Here is a 15,703-nt window from a genome sequence, read left to right as displayed (position 1 = left end):
AAAACTTAAGGGACATAAGAAGACAGTCTTCAGGGGAAAATTCTTAGTACTGAATGCCTTCATAACAAAGACAGAGAGCTCCCAAATCAATAAACTAATCATACACCTAAAGGCATGGAATAGCAAGAAGAATCCAATCCAAAAAGCTCTAGATGGAAAAACTAATAACAAAGATCAGAGCAGAAATTAATGAATTTGAAACTAAGGATAATTAAGAAAATTGATGAAACAAAGAGCTGGTTCTTTGAAAAAATAAGCACAATTGATAAACCCCTGGACAATTTGATCAAGTGAAAAAAAAAAGAGACACTTCAAATAAACAAAATTAGAAATGAAAAAGGAAAGCTGGGCGTGGTGGTGCACGCCTTTAATCCCAGCACTCGGGAGGCAGAGGTAGGAGGATTGCCATGAGTTTGAGGCCACCCTAAGACTACATAGTGAATTCCAGGTCAGCCTGAGCTAAAGTGAGACCCTACCTTGGGAAAAAAAAAAAAAAAAAGAAATGAAAAAGGAGAGTTAACAGACATAAGTGAAATTGAGAGAATCATCAGGACTTATTTCAAAAACCTCTACTCAACAAAACTGGATAATATGGAGGAAAGAGATGAATTCCTGGACACATATCTCCTACCAAAGCTAAACTCAGAGCAGATTAATCCCTTAAACAAACCTATCACACCAATTGAGATTGAAAAGGTAATCAAAAACCTCCCTGAAAAGAAAAGTACAGGAACAGATAGCTTCTCAGCTGAATTTTATCAATCCTTCAAGAAAGAAATGAAACCAATTTTTCTCAAACTGTGCCACACAATCAGAGAACAGGGAAAGTACCCTAACTCCTTATATAAAGCTACTATCACCCTAATACCAAAACCAGGCAGAGATGCCTAAGAAAACTATAGGCATATTTCCCTGATGAACTTAGATGCAAAGATCCTGAGCAAAATCCTCACAAACTGAATTCAATAACAAATCAAAAGCATTATCCACCTTGATCAAGTGGTAAAACGTATGGAAATCTGTCAATGTAACACATCACATAAATAAGCTTAAACACAAAAGCCACATGATCATTTTGATAGATGCAGTAAAGGCCTTTGACAAAATATAACATCACTTTATCATTAAAACATTGGAGAGACTAGGCATGGATGGTTTATATCTCAACATAAGAAAGGCTGTATAGCCTGGCATGGTGGTGCACACCTTTAATTTCAGCACTGGGGATGCAGGGGTAGGAGGATCACGGTGAGTTTGAGGTCACCCTGAGACTACAGAGTGAATTCCAAGTCAATGTGAGCTAGAGTAAAACCCTACCTCAAAAAGCAAAGCAAAACAAAACAAAAAAATTAAAGGATATATATATATATATATAAAGCTCCTAAAGCCCAAATAATACTTAATGTGGAGAGACTGAAGGAATTCCCACTGAGATCAGGAACAAGACAGGGGTGTCCACTCTCTGCTCTTCAACACAGTACTGGAAGTCCTAGCTCAAGCAATAAGACAGGAGAAAGAAATAAACAGGATACACAAAGGACTCATCTCATTTCCTTAGAAGTACATGCTCAACCATGTTTATTGCTGCTCAATTTATAATAGCTGGGAAATGGAACCAGCCTAGATGTCCCTCAACAGATGAGTGGATAATGAAGATGTGGTACATTTATACAATGGAGTTCTACTCAGCGGTAAAGAAAAATGAAGTTATGAAATTTGCAGAAAAATGGATGGACCTGGAAAGTATTATACTAAGTCAGGTAACCCAGGCCCAGAAAGCCAAGCGCCACATGTTCTCTCTCATATGGGGATCCTAGCTATAGATGACTGGGCTTCTGTGTGAGAATGAAAATACTTAGTAGCAGAGGCCAGTAAGTTAAAAAGGAGACATAAAGGGTGGAGAAAGGAAGGGAGGAGGATACTTAATAGGTTGATATTGTATATATGTAATTACAATGATTGTAATGGGGAGGTAATATGATTGAGAATGGAATTTCAAATGGGAAAGTGTGGGGGTGGGGAGGGAGGGAATTACCATGGGATATATTTTATAATCATGGAAAATGTTAATAAAAATTAAAAAAGAAAAAAAAAAGAAATAAACAGGATACAAATTGGAAAGAATGAAGTTAAATAGTCCTATTCCCAGGTGACATGATTCTATGTATAAGAGACCTGAGAAAGTCCATCTCAAAACTCTTAAAGGTGATTAACTCCTTCAGCAAAGTAGGAGGATACAAAATCAGTGCACAAAAATCAGGAGCCTTTCTGTATGCAAAAGACAAAGATACAGAGAAAGAAATAAGTGACATTGTCCCATTTTCAATAGCAACAACAACAAAATAAAACCTTGGAATAACATTAACCAAGGATGTGAAAGACACATACAATAAAAACATAAAAAGAAAGAAACTGAGGAGGACTTGAGAAAATGGAAAGTCCTCCCATGCTCCTGGACAGGCAGAATTAACACTGTGAAAATGGCAATCTTACCAATGGCAATACACAGATTTAATGCAATACCAATAAAAATTCCAACATTTTTCTTCACAGAGATAGAAAAAATGATCTCAAAATTCACATGGAATGGCAGAAAGCTTCAGAAATCCACACATATCCTCAGGAAAAGAAACAACTCTGGGGGTATCACCCTACCCAATCTAAAGCTATATTACAAAGCCATAGTAAAAAAAAAAAATGGTACTGGCATAAAAAAAGGAATATAGACCAATGAAATTAAATCTAGTACCCAGACTTTGGGTCAAGTAACTACAACTACTTGATATTTGACAAAGGCCTTAGCAATGTAGCCTGGAAAAAAGACATCATCTTCACAAATGGTGCTGAACAAACTGGAAAACCAGATGCAGAAAATAAAACTTGATCGACACATGTTGCCATGCACAAAAATCAAGTACAATGGATCAAAGACCTCAATATGAGACCAGAAACTCAGCTACTACTGAAAGAAAAAATAGGAGGTACTTTCCACAATTTAGAAATGTGAAAAGACTTCCTGAACAAAACCCCAGTAACACAGGAACTTAAACAATTACTGAAAACATTGTGATGTCATGAAGCTAAAAAGTTTCATCACAGACAACCATGCAATAAGCAGAGCCAATAGATTACCCACAGAATGAGAGAAAATTTTTGCTGGCTATACAGCTGACAGAGGCCTACTTTCTAGAATCTACAAAGAACTCAAAAACCTGAACAACTGCTCATGACAAACCATGGAACCAAGTTCTAAGAAACATTATTCCACAGCATTATCTCCATAGATTAACAAAGACTATAGCATGCAGTACTGATGTGTACAGGGAGTTACATTAAAATTCATTGCTGCAATGTTTAACTTCAAATGTTTAACTGCAAATTACCTGAGATTTACAGCCCAGCAAAATATCTAAAGAGCTACTATGTACAAACCTCAGATTGCTGATTATTTGAGTGAAATGGAGTTCTACAAAATGTCCTTTGTGCCATGGAAAGTAGAAGGTGAGGAAAGAACAAGAAATGGATGATCTGGGCACCTCCTCAGGTCCAGCTGTGGACACAGCTTCAGAAAAGGGCACCAGCTGATCCTGTGTGAAGGGTATCCCCAGAAACAGATTACCATGTGAGAAAGTGAACCAGATCAGAAATGTCTGAAGTGGGGCTTTCCAAACGTGATGAGTCACAAGAAGATGATAATACTCCTTGTAGTAAAATTTGTAAGCAAGTGGACTTATTTTAAGTTTACAATTAAAGGAAAACAATGGTTTTATTTATACCGTTACCTGAAATTAAAGGACCATGGCACACAGGACTTAAGCATCCAGTGAGAGCCCGTCTAGTACATGTTGGGCCCCAGGGAGGGCCCAGACTTCCTCACACACAAGGTTGTTGACTGCTCTGATGTGTCTGACATTTCAAGTGAGCTTTTTGCTCAAAAGAAGGAATTTATATTTAACGTTTTCTAAGTAAATGTAGCATGTAATGTTATTTTAAAGTGTGTTCCCATGTGCCTACTTTATAAAAATTTTTTATTTGACCTCTTTTTCAAAACATAAATTCAAATTTAAAACTAAAAAAAAACCCTAAACAATAAAAAGTTAAACAATTCACTCACAAAATGGGGCAAAGAACTGGACAGGGAGTTCTCAGAAGAAGAAATATAAGTGGCAAATGCACACTAAAGAAAATGTTCATCATCCCTAATCATCAGGGAAATGCAAATTAAAACAACTACAAGATTCCATCTTACCCCAGTAAGGATAGCAAACATTAAATAAATCAAATGAGGGCTGGAGGGATGGCTTAGCTCTTAAGGCATTTGCCTGCAAAGCTGAAGGACCCAGGTTCCTTTCCCCAGGACCCATGTTAGCCAAATGCACAAGGGGGCACATGTGTCTGGAGTTCTTTGCAGTGGCTGGAAGCCCCGGAGAGCCCATTCTCTCTCTCCCTTTCCCTCTTTCTCTGTCAAATAAATAAATAGTAGGGAAAAATAAAATATTAAAAAACCAAATGAAAATAAATGCTGATGAGGATGTGGAGAAACCTTCATACACTGTGGGTGGGAATGTAAGATGGTACAACCATTATGGAAAGAAATATGGAGACTCCTAAAAAAGTTGTTACCAACAGACCAAGTTATTCCCTTACTGGGCATTTACCCCAAAACTCCATGCCTCAGTTCATAGAGATTTCCTCAACCATGTTTATAGCTGCTCAATTCATAATAGCTAAGAGCTGGAATCAATCCAGATGTCCATCATTAGACAAATGGATAACCAAGATATGGCATATCTACATAATGGAATTCTACATAGCAGTAAGGAAAATGACATAATGAAATTTGAAAAAAAATAATTGAACCTGGAACAGATCATTCTTAGTGAACTCACCCAATAACAAATAATCATCACATGGTCTCACTCATCTGTGGCTCCTAATCTGAATCTTCCAGAGATGCTGACATACCTAATAAGCATCTCAAGGAATGGACAAATAGGAAGGGTGAGGCAGGAGGGGAGGGAAGGCAGGAGTGGCAGACACAAAACTGGACCCAAATGTCAATGGTACCAGAAAATTCTGTATCTTAAAAGACAGACTAAATGGTTAAACCTTCATCAGGTCCTTAGATGGAACACCTGAATCACAGGGCCAAGGAGAAGGTATGTTGAAGACTAACCTTAACCTTAATCTTCTCCTGTTTCTCTCTCTCTCTCTCTCTCTCTCTCTCTCTCTCTCTCTCTCTCTCTCTCTTTCTCTCTCTCTCCCTCTTAGCTGTCTTATCTTTATGTCTCTTATATTACCTTTTTCTTCCTTCTTTTCCTTGGTGCTGGCCTGTAACTCCCAGTACCAGCATGTGGTTAATATCCACAATGAGCTGTTTATCAGAGAGACCTACAAGGTTTCCTAAAAGTGGATCAATTCCTGTCAGAGTACTTGATGACACAACAAAGGTTAGTGGTAAGACCCTACTGCTGAAGACACCATATGCTGTTGATACGAAACATGGTGTGATCTGGCTAGAATCTGGAAGAGAGTCAGCCCCCATACAGTTAGCTTGTCTAGTGCCAGAAGGTGATACATGAGCAACTGAGGGAAAATAGCCAACATCTGCCTAAGCAACTCGTGGTCTAAGCTACTCAGCAGCAAACAACATGATGTAATGCTCATACAAGTGCAATAGTGGCACACAGTTATGGTGGGTAACCAATTGCTCTTGATTTGGCTAACTGATCCACTCAGTGGAATGGAACCCATAGCTGGAGCTGAGAATCTAGTCTGAACCATATCCAAAAAAATGAGCCTGCTCTCCATAATCAAGCTCCCACCAATCGTGGGCTACAATAGGGCTTACAACCACTAAATCCTTTCTAAAATAATAATGGTTATCCCATTTATCTGGTGCTGACTTCACTCTCCATTGGAGAATTTGCTTCTGTTTTTCAGATGGACACAGACCCTGAGGACAGAATCAGCTCATCTCACCTCAACAGGGCCCAAGCTGAAAACAAGAGTTACTGGGGAAATAAGCAAGAGTGGTGCTTTCTTGGTGAACCTGGTACCAACAACAAGGGTGAAGGAGATGGACACAGAGAACACTCAACTTCTACGAAACCATATATCCAGAGACACAGAGGCTCCTAAGACCTCATCACTGAAGGAGGCCTAAAACGAACCCAACATGGCTCAGGGAAATTTGCGGGAGAGGAGGGTGAAAGATTGTTATATACACATGTTGGGACAATATGCACAGAGAGATTGCCTCTTACCCATAACTGATGGCTAACCCCATAATAAATGACACACATTCCCCAAGGAAGAGGATCCTGTTGGAAGTGGGAGGACAGGGAGGAGGCTAACAATGGTACCAACATGGTAGTAGACACACTGTGTACATAACTAATAATAAATAAACAAATAAAATTTTAATTGAACATTTTTTTTTAAAAAAGATGAGGGTATAGTAGACAAGTGAAATGGTATGAATGAAATGGTTTTAGTGTTTTCAGTTGAAAGGGGGTAAAGGAGAGCAGGGTGTGAAAGAAGGGTTAATAAGAACCAATGATTCTATGATGTCATATGGGAACTTACATTTTTATAGCTAACTAACTATATAGAAGAGATGGTGTAGATGTGCCATGTGGAAGTATTTAATGATGTACACATAACAGAAATATTTCAGTATGGTGGCTGAGGAACCTTCCACTTAGTTGTTGAGGAGGACTCTAAGGCTCCTAACATAATACAAACTATTACCAAGATTCTTGGATACTCAACACAACGAAATTGTAAGACCCTCGTTTTCAAGATAACACATACTACAGCTGCAGGACACTACAAAATTAAATTAAAGCTATAACTGAGATACAAGTCATTTCCCTGCTGGCCAGTTTTCATGGTGCTGGAAAGCACTATCAACAGTCTTCATAACGTTCAGTGGACCTTCCTACCTACACGCCTGACAAGGTAAGCAAGATGTGCCTACTAGAGAAATACTGGTATGTTTGATATGGGAATAAACCACTGATTTAAGATTGAATTTGAGGCCTGCTCCCTTACAGAGAATTCATGCCTATCTGTTACTAAAAACCTAGTCAACAGCCTATGACTTGGAATACCATAAGCCATAAAGGGGAAGCTACTACTATTGTTTGGCTAAATGGATATCTTATACCCACCAACTGCTGCTGTAAATATTTATGTTATTACCTATCTTTTAGTAATGCTCTTACTTTTGGTTAGAGAACTTTGTCTTTTCAGGTTGCAGTAACTACTGTGGAGACTCAAAACTCACAAAAATGCTGAAAAGTGACAGGTGACTGTTCTGCACTAAATGAAACACCTCTATCACACCTCCAATCAATAGCTCAGGGAATGGATGTAAACTTTTATAATGGATGTAAAATTTTGTAAAAACTTAATAAAGTATTTTATTTTAAAAAAAAGCTAGGCTGGAGAGATGGCTTAGCAGTTAAGGTGCTTGTTTGGAAAGCCTAAGGACCCAGGTTTGATTCTCCAATAGCCACATAATCCAGATGCATAAGGAGGCACAGGCATCTGGAGTATTTTTTTTTCCACTGGCTGGAAGTCTGGGCAGGCCCATTCTCTATCTCCCTCGCTCTGTCTCTCTCCCTGTCTCTCTCTCTCCCTTTTTCTCTGTCTCTCTCAGATAAAGAAATAAAAATAAAACATTAAATAAGAGAACTGATGGGCTAGAGAGATGGTTCAGCAGGGAAAGCAATTGCTTACAAACCCTAATGACATAGGTTTGATTCACCAATACCCACTTAAAGTCAGATGCACAAAGTGGTGTGTGCATTAGAACTTCATTTGCAGTGGCTAGAGGCTCTGGCACATGCATTCTCTCCCTTTCCATCTTTCTGTCTCTATCTCGGCTTGCAAATAAATAACATTATTTTTGAGTAAAGTTTTTTTTTTTTTTTTTTTTTTGCTTTGTTTATTTATCTATTTGACAGAGACAGAGAGAGAAAGAGAGTGGGCTCACCAGGGCCTCCAGCTGCTGCAAACGAATTCCAGACACGTGCGCCCCCTGTGCATCTGGTTAATGTGAGACCAGGGGAATCCAGCCTTGACCCGGGGTCCATAGGCTTCACAGGCAAGAGCTTAACCACTAAGCCATTTCTCCAGCCCTAAATAACATTATTTTTTAAACAGAACTGAAGTTGGGGGAAGATACTGGGGGAAGGAAGTTGGGGAAAGGAGGAAATTGGGAATAGGAAGAGGATTAGCGTTCAATAAATCAAAATACTTTTGAAAATGCCAGAATGAATGATATCTAAATCGCTGTATGTCAACTAAAAATGCCTATATCCAATAAAAAATAGAAATTCTTTGAACAAAAAGAGTTCATGTGTTGAAAATCAATATCTACTGTGAGATATTGGGAGGGCAGAAACAATCAGGATGACTGAATTAGGAAATGTCCTAAGAATGGACCATTCAGCCAGTAATGGTGGCTTTATGAGGAGAGCAGAAAGGGAGAGGGTGAGAGACAAGAGAGGCACAACTGAGTCAGAACTGGCACACAAGCAACTATTTCCCTCATCTAGGCTGAAGCATGGACTATGTGGGTGGTGCTTGATTTTAATGAATAAGATGAAACATAGAAACAAATGTGGTTGCTATGGACCAGGCTCAGAAAGGATGGGATGTACTTACTCAGTACTGTTGGTCAAAGGATGTGAGTATAAAATTGAGTGCATCTAAATAGTTACAAAAATGGGAAGAGAGAACAGGCAAATATATGAGTACTGTCTGTCTTAAAATGGAATTGGCATTAAAACTACATATAGACATGCTTGGTAGCACATGCCTTTGAGCCCAGCACTCTGGAGGCAGAGGTAGGAGGATAGCCATGAGTTTGAGGCCACACTGGGAATACAGAGTGAATTCAAGGTCAGCTTGGGCTCGAAAAGACTCTACATTGAAAAACAAAAAACAAACAAACAAACAAACAAAAAACTACATATAGTCAGTTTCCTTTGGCACTCAAAATAGCTTTGGATGACTAAAGACCATGTGAGTTAAGAGGCTGAAATGTTCTTGGCCCCTTGATACGCTGTATGATCTATTTTTCCTGATTAGCGCTTGGCCTAGCACACATTTCTGATTTCCAGTTTCCCCAATTAACAAAAAAGCCTGATCATGTAGAGAAACCGATTGGATTCAAACCTCATTCACAATTTTTCTAACAGTGCGTCTGAATTATGTCCCTGCTTGCTATCAAGCTTACTTTACCTTAGAGACATTGTGAGGTTCTAAAAGAAACTGATACCAGGGCTGGAGAGATGGCTTAGCAATTAAGCGCTTGCCTGTGAAGCCTAAGGACCCAGGTTCGAGGCTCCACTCCCCAGGACCCAAGTTAGCGAGATGCATAAGGGAGCGCATGCGTCTAGAGTTCGTCTGCAGTGGCTGGAGGCCCTGGAGTGCCCATTCTCTCTCCCTCTCTCTATCTGCCTCTTTCTGTCCCTCTCTGACTCTACTCTCCCAAATAAATAAACAAAAATAACAAAAAATAAAAAAATAAAAAAAGAAACTGATACCAGATCCAAATGGAGTTGCAATAATCTATATATGATTTAATTCTATTGATGCTCCTTCCTTTCATGGGAATAATTATGTTTATTTTATTTTATTTTTTAGTTCTGGGGATAGAACTTGGGCCACACACATCCTAGGTAAGTACTTTTCCACAGAGCTATATTCCAGCAAATATAGAGTCCTTTCTTCCCCAGTAAATATGCTTCATTCTCCCACTTACAACAGTTTAAAACACATTTGGGTTCTTCAGGTAAAACATAGGTCATTAGTGTCTTTCTAACCCAAGAAGCCTCCTAGGTTGGATTTCTATTTTCAGACATATCATACACAATAAAACTTCCAAAATAATAAGTCTTCTCAGTGGACACTTCAAGCTTCACAGCTGGTCAACGAGGCCAGATGTGAAAACTGCTATAATGCTAGTATGTCTGTTGTAGGGGAAACGAAACCTCTCTGATGGCATTTGAGGCCCACTGCAACGAAGGGAATTCTGGCCTGGTACTGAAAACCTAATTAAATGGGAATGGCTGGGAAGGGCATAAACCCCAGGGTGGAAACCATTACTTCCGTCTGGCTAAATGAATATATCACGCCCACCATACTACCCTCTAAAATCTTATATAAGCTCATTTAAAACCTTATAAGATTGCTTAGCGTTTAAGGCATTTTCCTGTAAAGCCAAAGGACCTAGGTTTGATTAACCAGGACACATGTAAGTCAGATGCCCAAGGTAGTGCATGCATCTGAAGTTCGTTGGCAGTGGCTGGAGGCCCTGGCATGCCCATTCTCTCACTCTCTCTCTCTTCCTATATTTATTTCCTTGCTTGAGAGAGCGAGAGAATGGGAGCACCAGGGCCTCCAGCCACTGCTAATGAACTCCACATGTAAGCACTACTTTCTGCATCTGGGTCACCTGAGTGCTGGGTCCTTTAGCTTCACAGGCAAGGGCCTTAAATGCTAAGCCACCTTTCCAGCCCTCTCTCTGCCTCTTTCTCTCTCTCTCTCAAATAAATAAAATAAAATTGAAATTATAAACTAGGAGATACAACAGTTGGAAAGATGGGATTCAGTGGAGGGAATATTCAGGATGAAGTAAATGGAAATTATGTTAAATATTAAATTAAAATACCAAATATATTCTTTGTTGAAAGAAAATCTCATTCACAAAATATAGCTTATATGCCCATAATGTTTTTTTTTTAAAATTTATTTATTTGAGAGTGACAGACACAGAGAGAAAGACAGATATAGAGGGAGAGAGAGAGAATGGGTGCGCCAGGGCTTCCAGCCTCTGCAAACGAACTCCAGACGCGTGCGCCCCCTTGTGCATCTGGCTAACGTGGGACCTGGGGAACCGAGCCTCGAACTGGGGTCCTTAGGCTTCACAGGTGAGCGCTTAACCGCTAAGCCATCTCTCCAGCCCGCCCATAATGTTTTGAAGGTCATCCAAGAACCTGATATTGTTTGTAACCAAACAATTTCTATTTTAAAAAGACTCTAATCCAAAAAGATGTAGTACTATTTCTATTCTTGTGCATGGATCCAATTCAGTTCAAATGATTCACAGAGTATATGATAAAGGTTTCAGTATGGGAAGACATACTTCCTGGGTTAAAGTTCCATTTCCAACTTTTATTACCAATGTGGCATTGAGAAAATTAACAACACTTTATCTCAGTTCCTAAGATGTGCATTGGGAATAAAAATAATACCTATGGAGAGGATAATTGGGAGGACTAAGTGAATGATTCAGGGGGAGGAAAAGAAGTAAATTAGATTAACATTCCTTGGATTGAGAACAAGACGATAACTTTTAAAACATAATTCTTTTTTAAACAAAAATTTCTTTTTTAGCATAAAGGAAAAACTAACAACAAGATAGCAAAAGCTCTAGGAGGCAGAGATACAGAAGGGAACTGGAAGCTAGCATTGATATAGCATTTGACACTGACTTTGACTTAAGGATATTTTCCATTTTGAAGGCATGACCCAACTTTGTGGGAATATATTAGTGGAGGAAGATAACATTGAGCCCATAATACAGAAAGAGCAGATATCTTTGATGCTTTCATTTTGGCCTACAATGGCTGGAAAGTTATGATAAAAGTTAAACAACCTAATTCTAGAATTAATGGAATACAAATTAGATTTAATTAACTCGAAACGTTCAAAAATACGAAACCCAGCCGGGAGTGGTGGCGCACACCTTTAATCCAAACACTCGGGAGGCAGAGGTAGGAGGATCGCCGTGAGTTTGAAGCAACCCTGACAATGCAGAGTGAATTCCAGGCCAGCCTGGAGCTAGAGTGAGACCCTACCTTGAAAAACCAAAAAATAATATGTAGGTAGGTAGGTAGGTAGATAGATAGATAGATAGATAGATAGATGGATAGATAGATAGATAGATAGATGGATGGATATAACCCTAAATTTGGAATGAGACAATCCTAGAGTAATTCAAACACATACATGCATGCATATACCCCTCTCCTTCAAGTGGAGACTATCCTCATCCTACACCTAAGTTTTCTACAAATAATCTTGTAGATACAAACTCTAACATCAACAAGAAAGCATAAGGCATGCACGGACACAGAACACAATGGGCAGCAGGAGAAAAATGAGAACATCAATAAACACACAAAGCCTGGACGTCAGACATAAGTTGTAAAAATAATGTTGAATATATACAAGGAAATAAATTCTAGACCAGATATTATCATCAGATAATTTAACACTAGTAAGAGATATATCATTTGCAAAAAATAACTAAAATTGTGGGGCTGAAATGCATAAAAAATTTAATTGGGGCATTTCATAACTTATAAAACACGATTGAAAATATGTGGAAATCTTAGGTATAAAATAAATAGAAATAATATTTAAAAGATATAGAAAAATCTGCTATGGGGCTTCCTCTCCTGCCCACAAGTTACCACAAGACCATCCGCCATGACCTGCTTCCTGCTTTCCCCCAGGCTCCTGCCAGGAGAGTGGCCAGGAGTGCTTTTTATTTATTTATTTATTATTATTATTATTATTATTGTTGTTGTTGTTGTTAATATTATTATTTAGTTTTTTGAAGTAGGGTCTCACTCTAGCCCAGGCTGACCTGGAATTCACTATGGAGTCTCAGGGTGGCCTCGAACTCACGGTGATCCTCCTACCTCTGCCTCCCAGTGCTGGGATGAAAGGCGTGCGCCACCACGCCCAGCTACGAGTGCCTTTTGAATCTGATTTCTCCCTCCCCCACGTGTGCTGTCACTGTGTGTGAGTCTGGGTGCAGTGGCCTGGTCGGGATGCCCTCTGCTGTCCATACCACTGCTGCATCTGTGAGTTTTCTCATAGTTCCCAGGCTTTCATAAAATAATCCCCAAGGGCAGTGCGAGGCACACAAAAGATACTCCGTGGATTCAGGCTATCAGTTCATCTTCCAGTAATTACCTGGTACCTCTCTGATTCCTCTTTCCAAGTCCATAAATCCTTCAATTTAGTCTTTGTAAGCCACATGCAATGCCAAAAAAATTAGGGATTTATTTCCAAAAATAAGAGGAAGTAGGAATACTACAAAGAATGCTCTTGAAATGATAGTTCTTAAGATTGAGTGCAAAAGGAGTGAAATAGAGGAGGCTGATAGATGGTGCAAAAGGAGTGAAATAGAGGAGGCTGATAGATGGGAGATCAGTGCAGATTTGGGTAATAGGAAGTCTTTCTGAGGCTTAAAATTCCTTTTTGATCAAAGACCAGACAGAAGCCAAGTGATACGAATTTGGTACTATCGGATCAAATCCTTACTCATAAAACGTCGAGGCCTAACAATAGTAAGTATGTCCCGGGTTCTGATTTTGCCACTGGGCAGCTGAAGGCAAAAGGAGATGAAATGCCAACTTGTCCAAAATCCCATCTCAAGGAATATTGATTTTACTCAGCATGAAAACAAGAATAAAGTGGAGTGGGCAAGTATAGGTCAATTATAAAGTTCCCAATTAATTCAAAGTAATATAATATGTATAGAAGAAGTGGTGGCACCTGGGAAAGCGATAGCTCAGCGTGATGCTTATGGACACAACAGGAAGTAGGCGCAGATAGCCCAGCTGTCTAACACAAAAGAAGGTTCCAATGTGGCTCAGAGATCCTTGAGCCCTAAGTTGTCAAATAGTGAAGGTGCTATACCAGGCCTTTCAGTACTCTGTGGGTCCCTTTCTTTCACTTCCTACCTTCCTCCATTGCTACCTTTTCCCATCACGTAAAGATAAAACACACATCAGAAGTGAGTCTCACTTATTTAATCCCTGAGTTAGCAAACTGGACACATTGCAGTTTAATCGACCTCAGGCATAAGAGAAGCGCAAAACCAGCTTAGTCCTTAATGGGGGACGGAAGAGATTGAGAGGGGTCATCAAGTTTTTGAGATGAGGCAGTAGAAGCACTATTGAAACGGACATGACGCCTCCCCTGCTTACTACCACAAAGTAGAGGATCATCAGTATTTTCATCTTCCTTATCACTTTCTGATGAACTTTCACCAAAGGCTCTAGGTTTCTTACAAATGCAACATTTAAATGAGCGACGGCCCAAGTGCTCATTGTCAATAGTGTCACTAGACCACACAACCCTCTTGTGAGATTTTGCTTTGACTGATAGAGTAGGTAGATTGTTATTCTTCAGTTCATCTTTGGCAATAACTGTGCCCTCTGAGATGGTTTCTGCTAGCCCAGGTGTCGACTTCTCCACAGCAGCACTGGAAGGAGGACAGATGAGAGGCATTGATGTATCCATGGTGTCTGAGGAAATAGGCATTAAATTCAATCAGAGTCACAATCACAATTAGGAGACTGCATCTGCTTTTGATTTGGAGTTCCCAACCATGGGGTGCCCAGTTTACCCTTGCTTTTGTCTTGTGTTTGTTCAAAATCAGATCTTGGATTCATGGAACAGAGTTTGACTACCAGGGAAATGGAAGAGGTAGGAGAATGGAAATCTGTACCAGACTAGTTCAATCTCCTGTCAGATTAAAAAGCAAATGATATTTTAAAATACATGACTTCATGACAATTGGCTTAGGAATACTCACTAAATAGATCTTATTGATTGATTTGTAATTTAACCTTTACAATACGCAAACATTTCTTTCTGTCTACGTAGATCTTTCTCCGCTTGAGCCGGTTATAATTTACTATAGTATGAAAACAGATGAGAGACGAAGAAATGGCTGGAGCAGAACACAGGTGACAGATTACTTTGAATTTCACACTAGAATCCTGCAATCATTGACAGTTTGTCATCCACAGAGTGAAATTCAATTTTTACTATAGTATCAATGTGAAGAAAGGAAAAGGATATATAGAGAGATAGTTTGTTTGGGAGGTTACCTAGCAGGATAGGCAAGAAGTAAGAAAACAAATTAATGCAATAGCACTGGAGAAAAACAGAAGGAAAGGTGGTCAACAGCCTTTCTTCATTAAGGAGAAAATTATTTGTTACTATGGGTAGACATGAATCAGAATCTGGACAAAAGCAGATGACATTAAAAAGCAGGGATTACTGGTGGGCATGGTGGCGCACACCTTTGATCCCAGCACTCTGGAGGCAGAGGTAGGAGGATTGGCGTGAGTTTGAGGACCCCCTGAGACTCCATAGTGAATTACAGGTCAGCCTGGGCTAGAGTGGGACCCAACCTTCAAAAACCAAAAAAAAAAAAAGAAAAAAGAAAAAAAAATACCAATAAAACAAAGGTTACTACTGATCAAGGGAAATTAGCTGAGTAAAAAAGCAATAGTGCTAGAAAATTTAAAAAAAAATTGTTTTTTTAAAATTTTTATTAGCATTTTCCATGATTATAAAAACAATCCCATGGTAATTCCCTCCCTCCCCCCCCAGACTTTCCCCTTTGAAATTCCATTCTCCATCATATTACCTCCCCATCACAATCATTGTACTTACATATATACAATATCAACCTATTAAGTACCCTCCTCCCTTCCTTTCTCTTCCCTTTAGGTCTCCTTTTTAACTTATAAAAATTGGGTTTTTAATGGCTCTTTTATATACATACCCATATAGGTGGAACTCTGCCAGGTCTTCTGGTTCTCATCGAGGCATCTTTTCAGCACACAGCCTTAGACTAGCTTTGCTGTTTCCTTGT

The 15,703-nt window shown here is 39.3% G+C and overlaps 1 protein-coding gene across 1 annotated transcript; it reads right to left on the bottom strand.

The window, feature by feature from the left end:
- Positions 1–13,917: 13,917 nt before the first annotated feature.
- Positions 13,918–14,337, bottom strand: LOC123456521 (E3 ubiquitin-protein ligase PPP1R11-like). Its single transcript, XM_045139871.1, has one exon. It carries the CDS (start codon positions 14,335–14,337, stop codon positions 13,918–13,920), a length of 420 nt encoding a protein of 139 aa, XP_044995806.1.
- Between the last annotated feature and the right edge of the window lie 1,366 nt (positions 14,338–15,703).

This window comes from Jaculus jaculus, chromosome X (genome assembly GCF_020740685.1).
Source record: "Jaculus jaculus isolate mJacJac1 chromosome X, mJacJac1.mat.Y.cur, whole genome shotgun sequence".
NCBI classification, from domain to species: domain Eukaryota; kingdom Metazoa; phylum Chordata; class Mammalia; order Rodentia; family Dipodidae; genus Jaculus; species Jaculus jaculus.
Note: the sequence above shows the minus strand (reverse complement) of the source record. Positions and strands in the feature narration are given on the sequence as shown.

What these genes read in the sequence shown, in the direction of transcription:
- LOC123456521 (XM_045139871.1), bottom strand. Translation starts at nt 14,337, where the DNA reads ATGGATACATCAATGCCTCTCATCTGTCCTCCTTCCAGTGCTGCTGTG.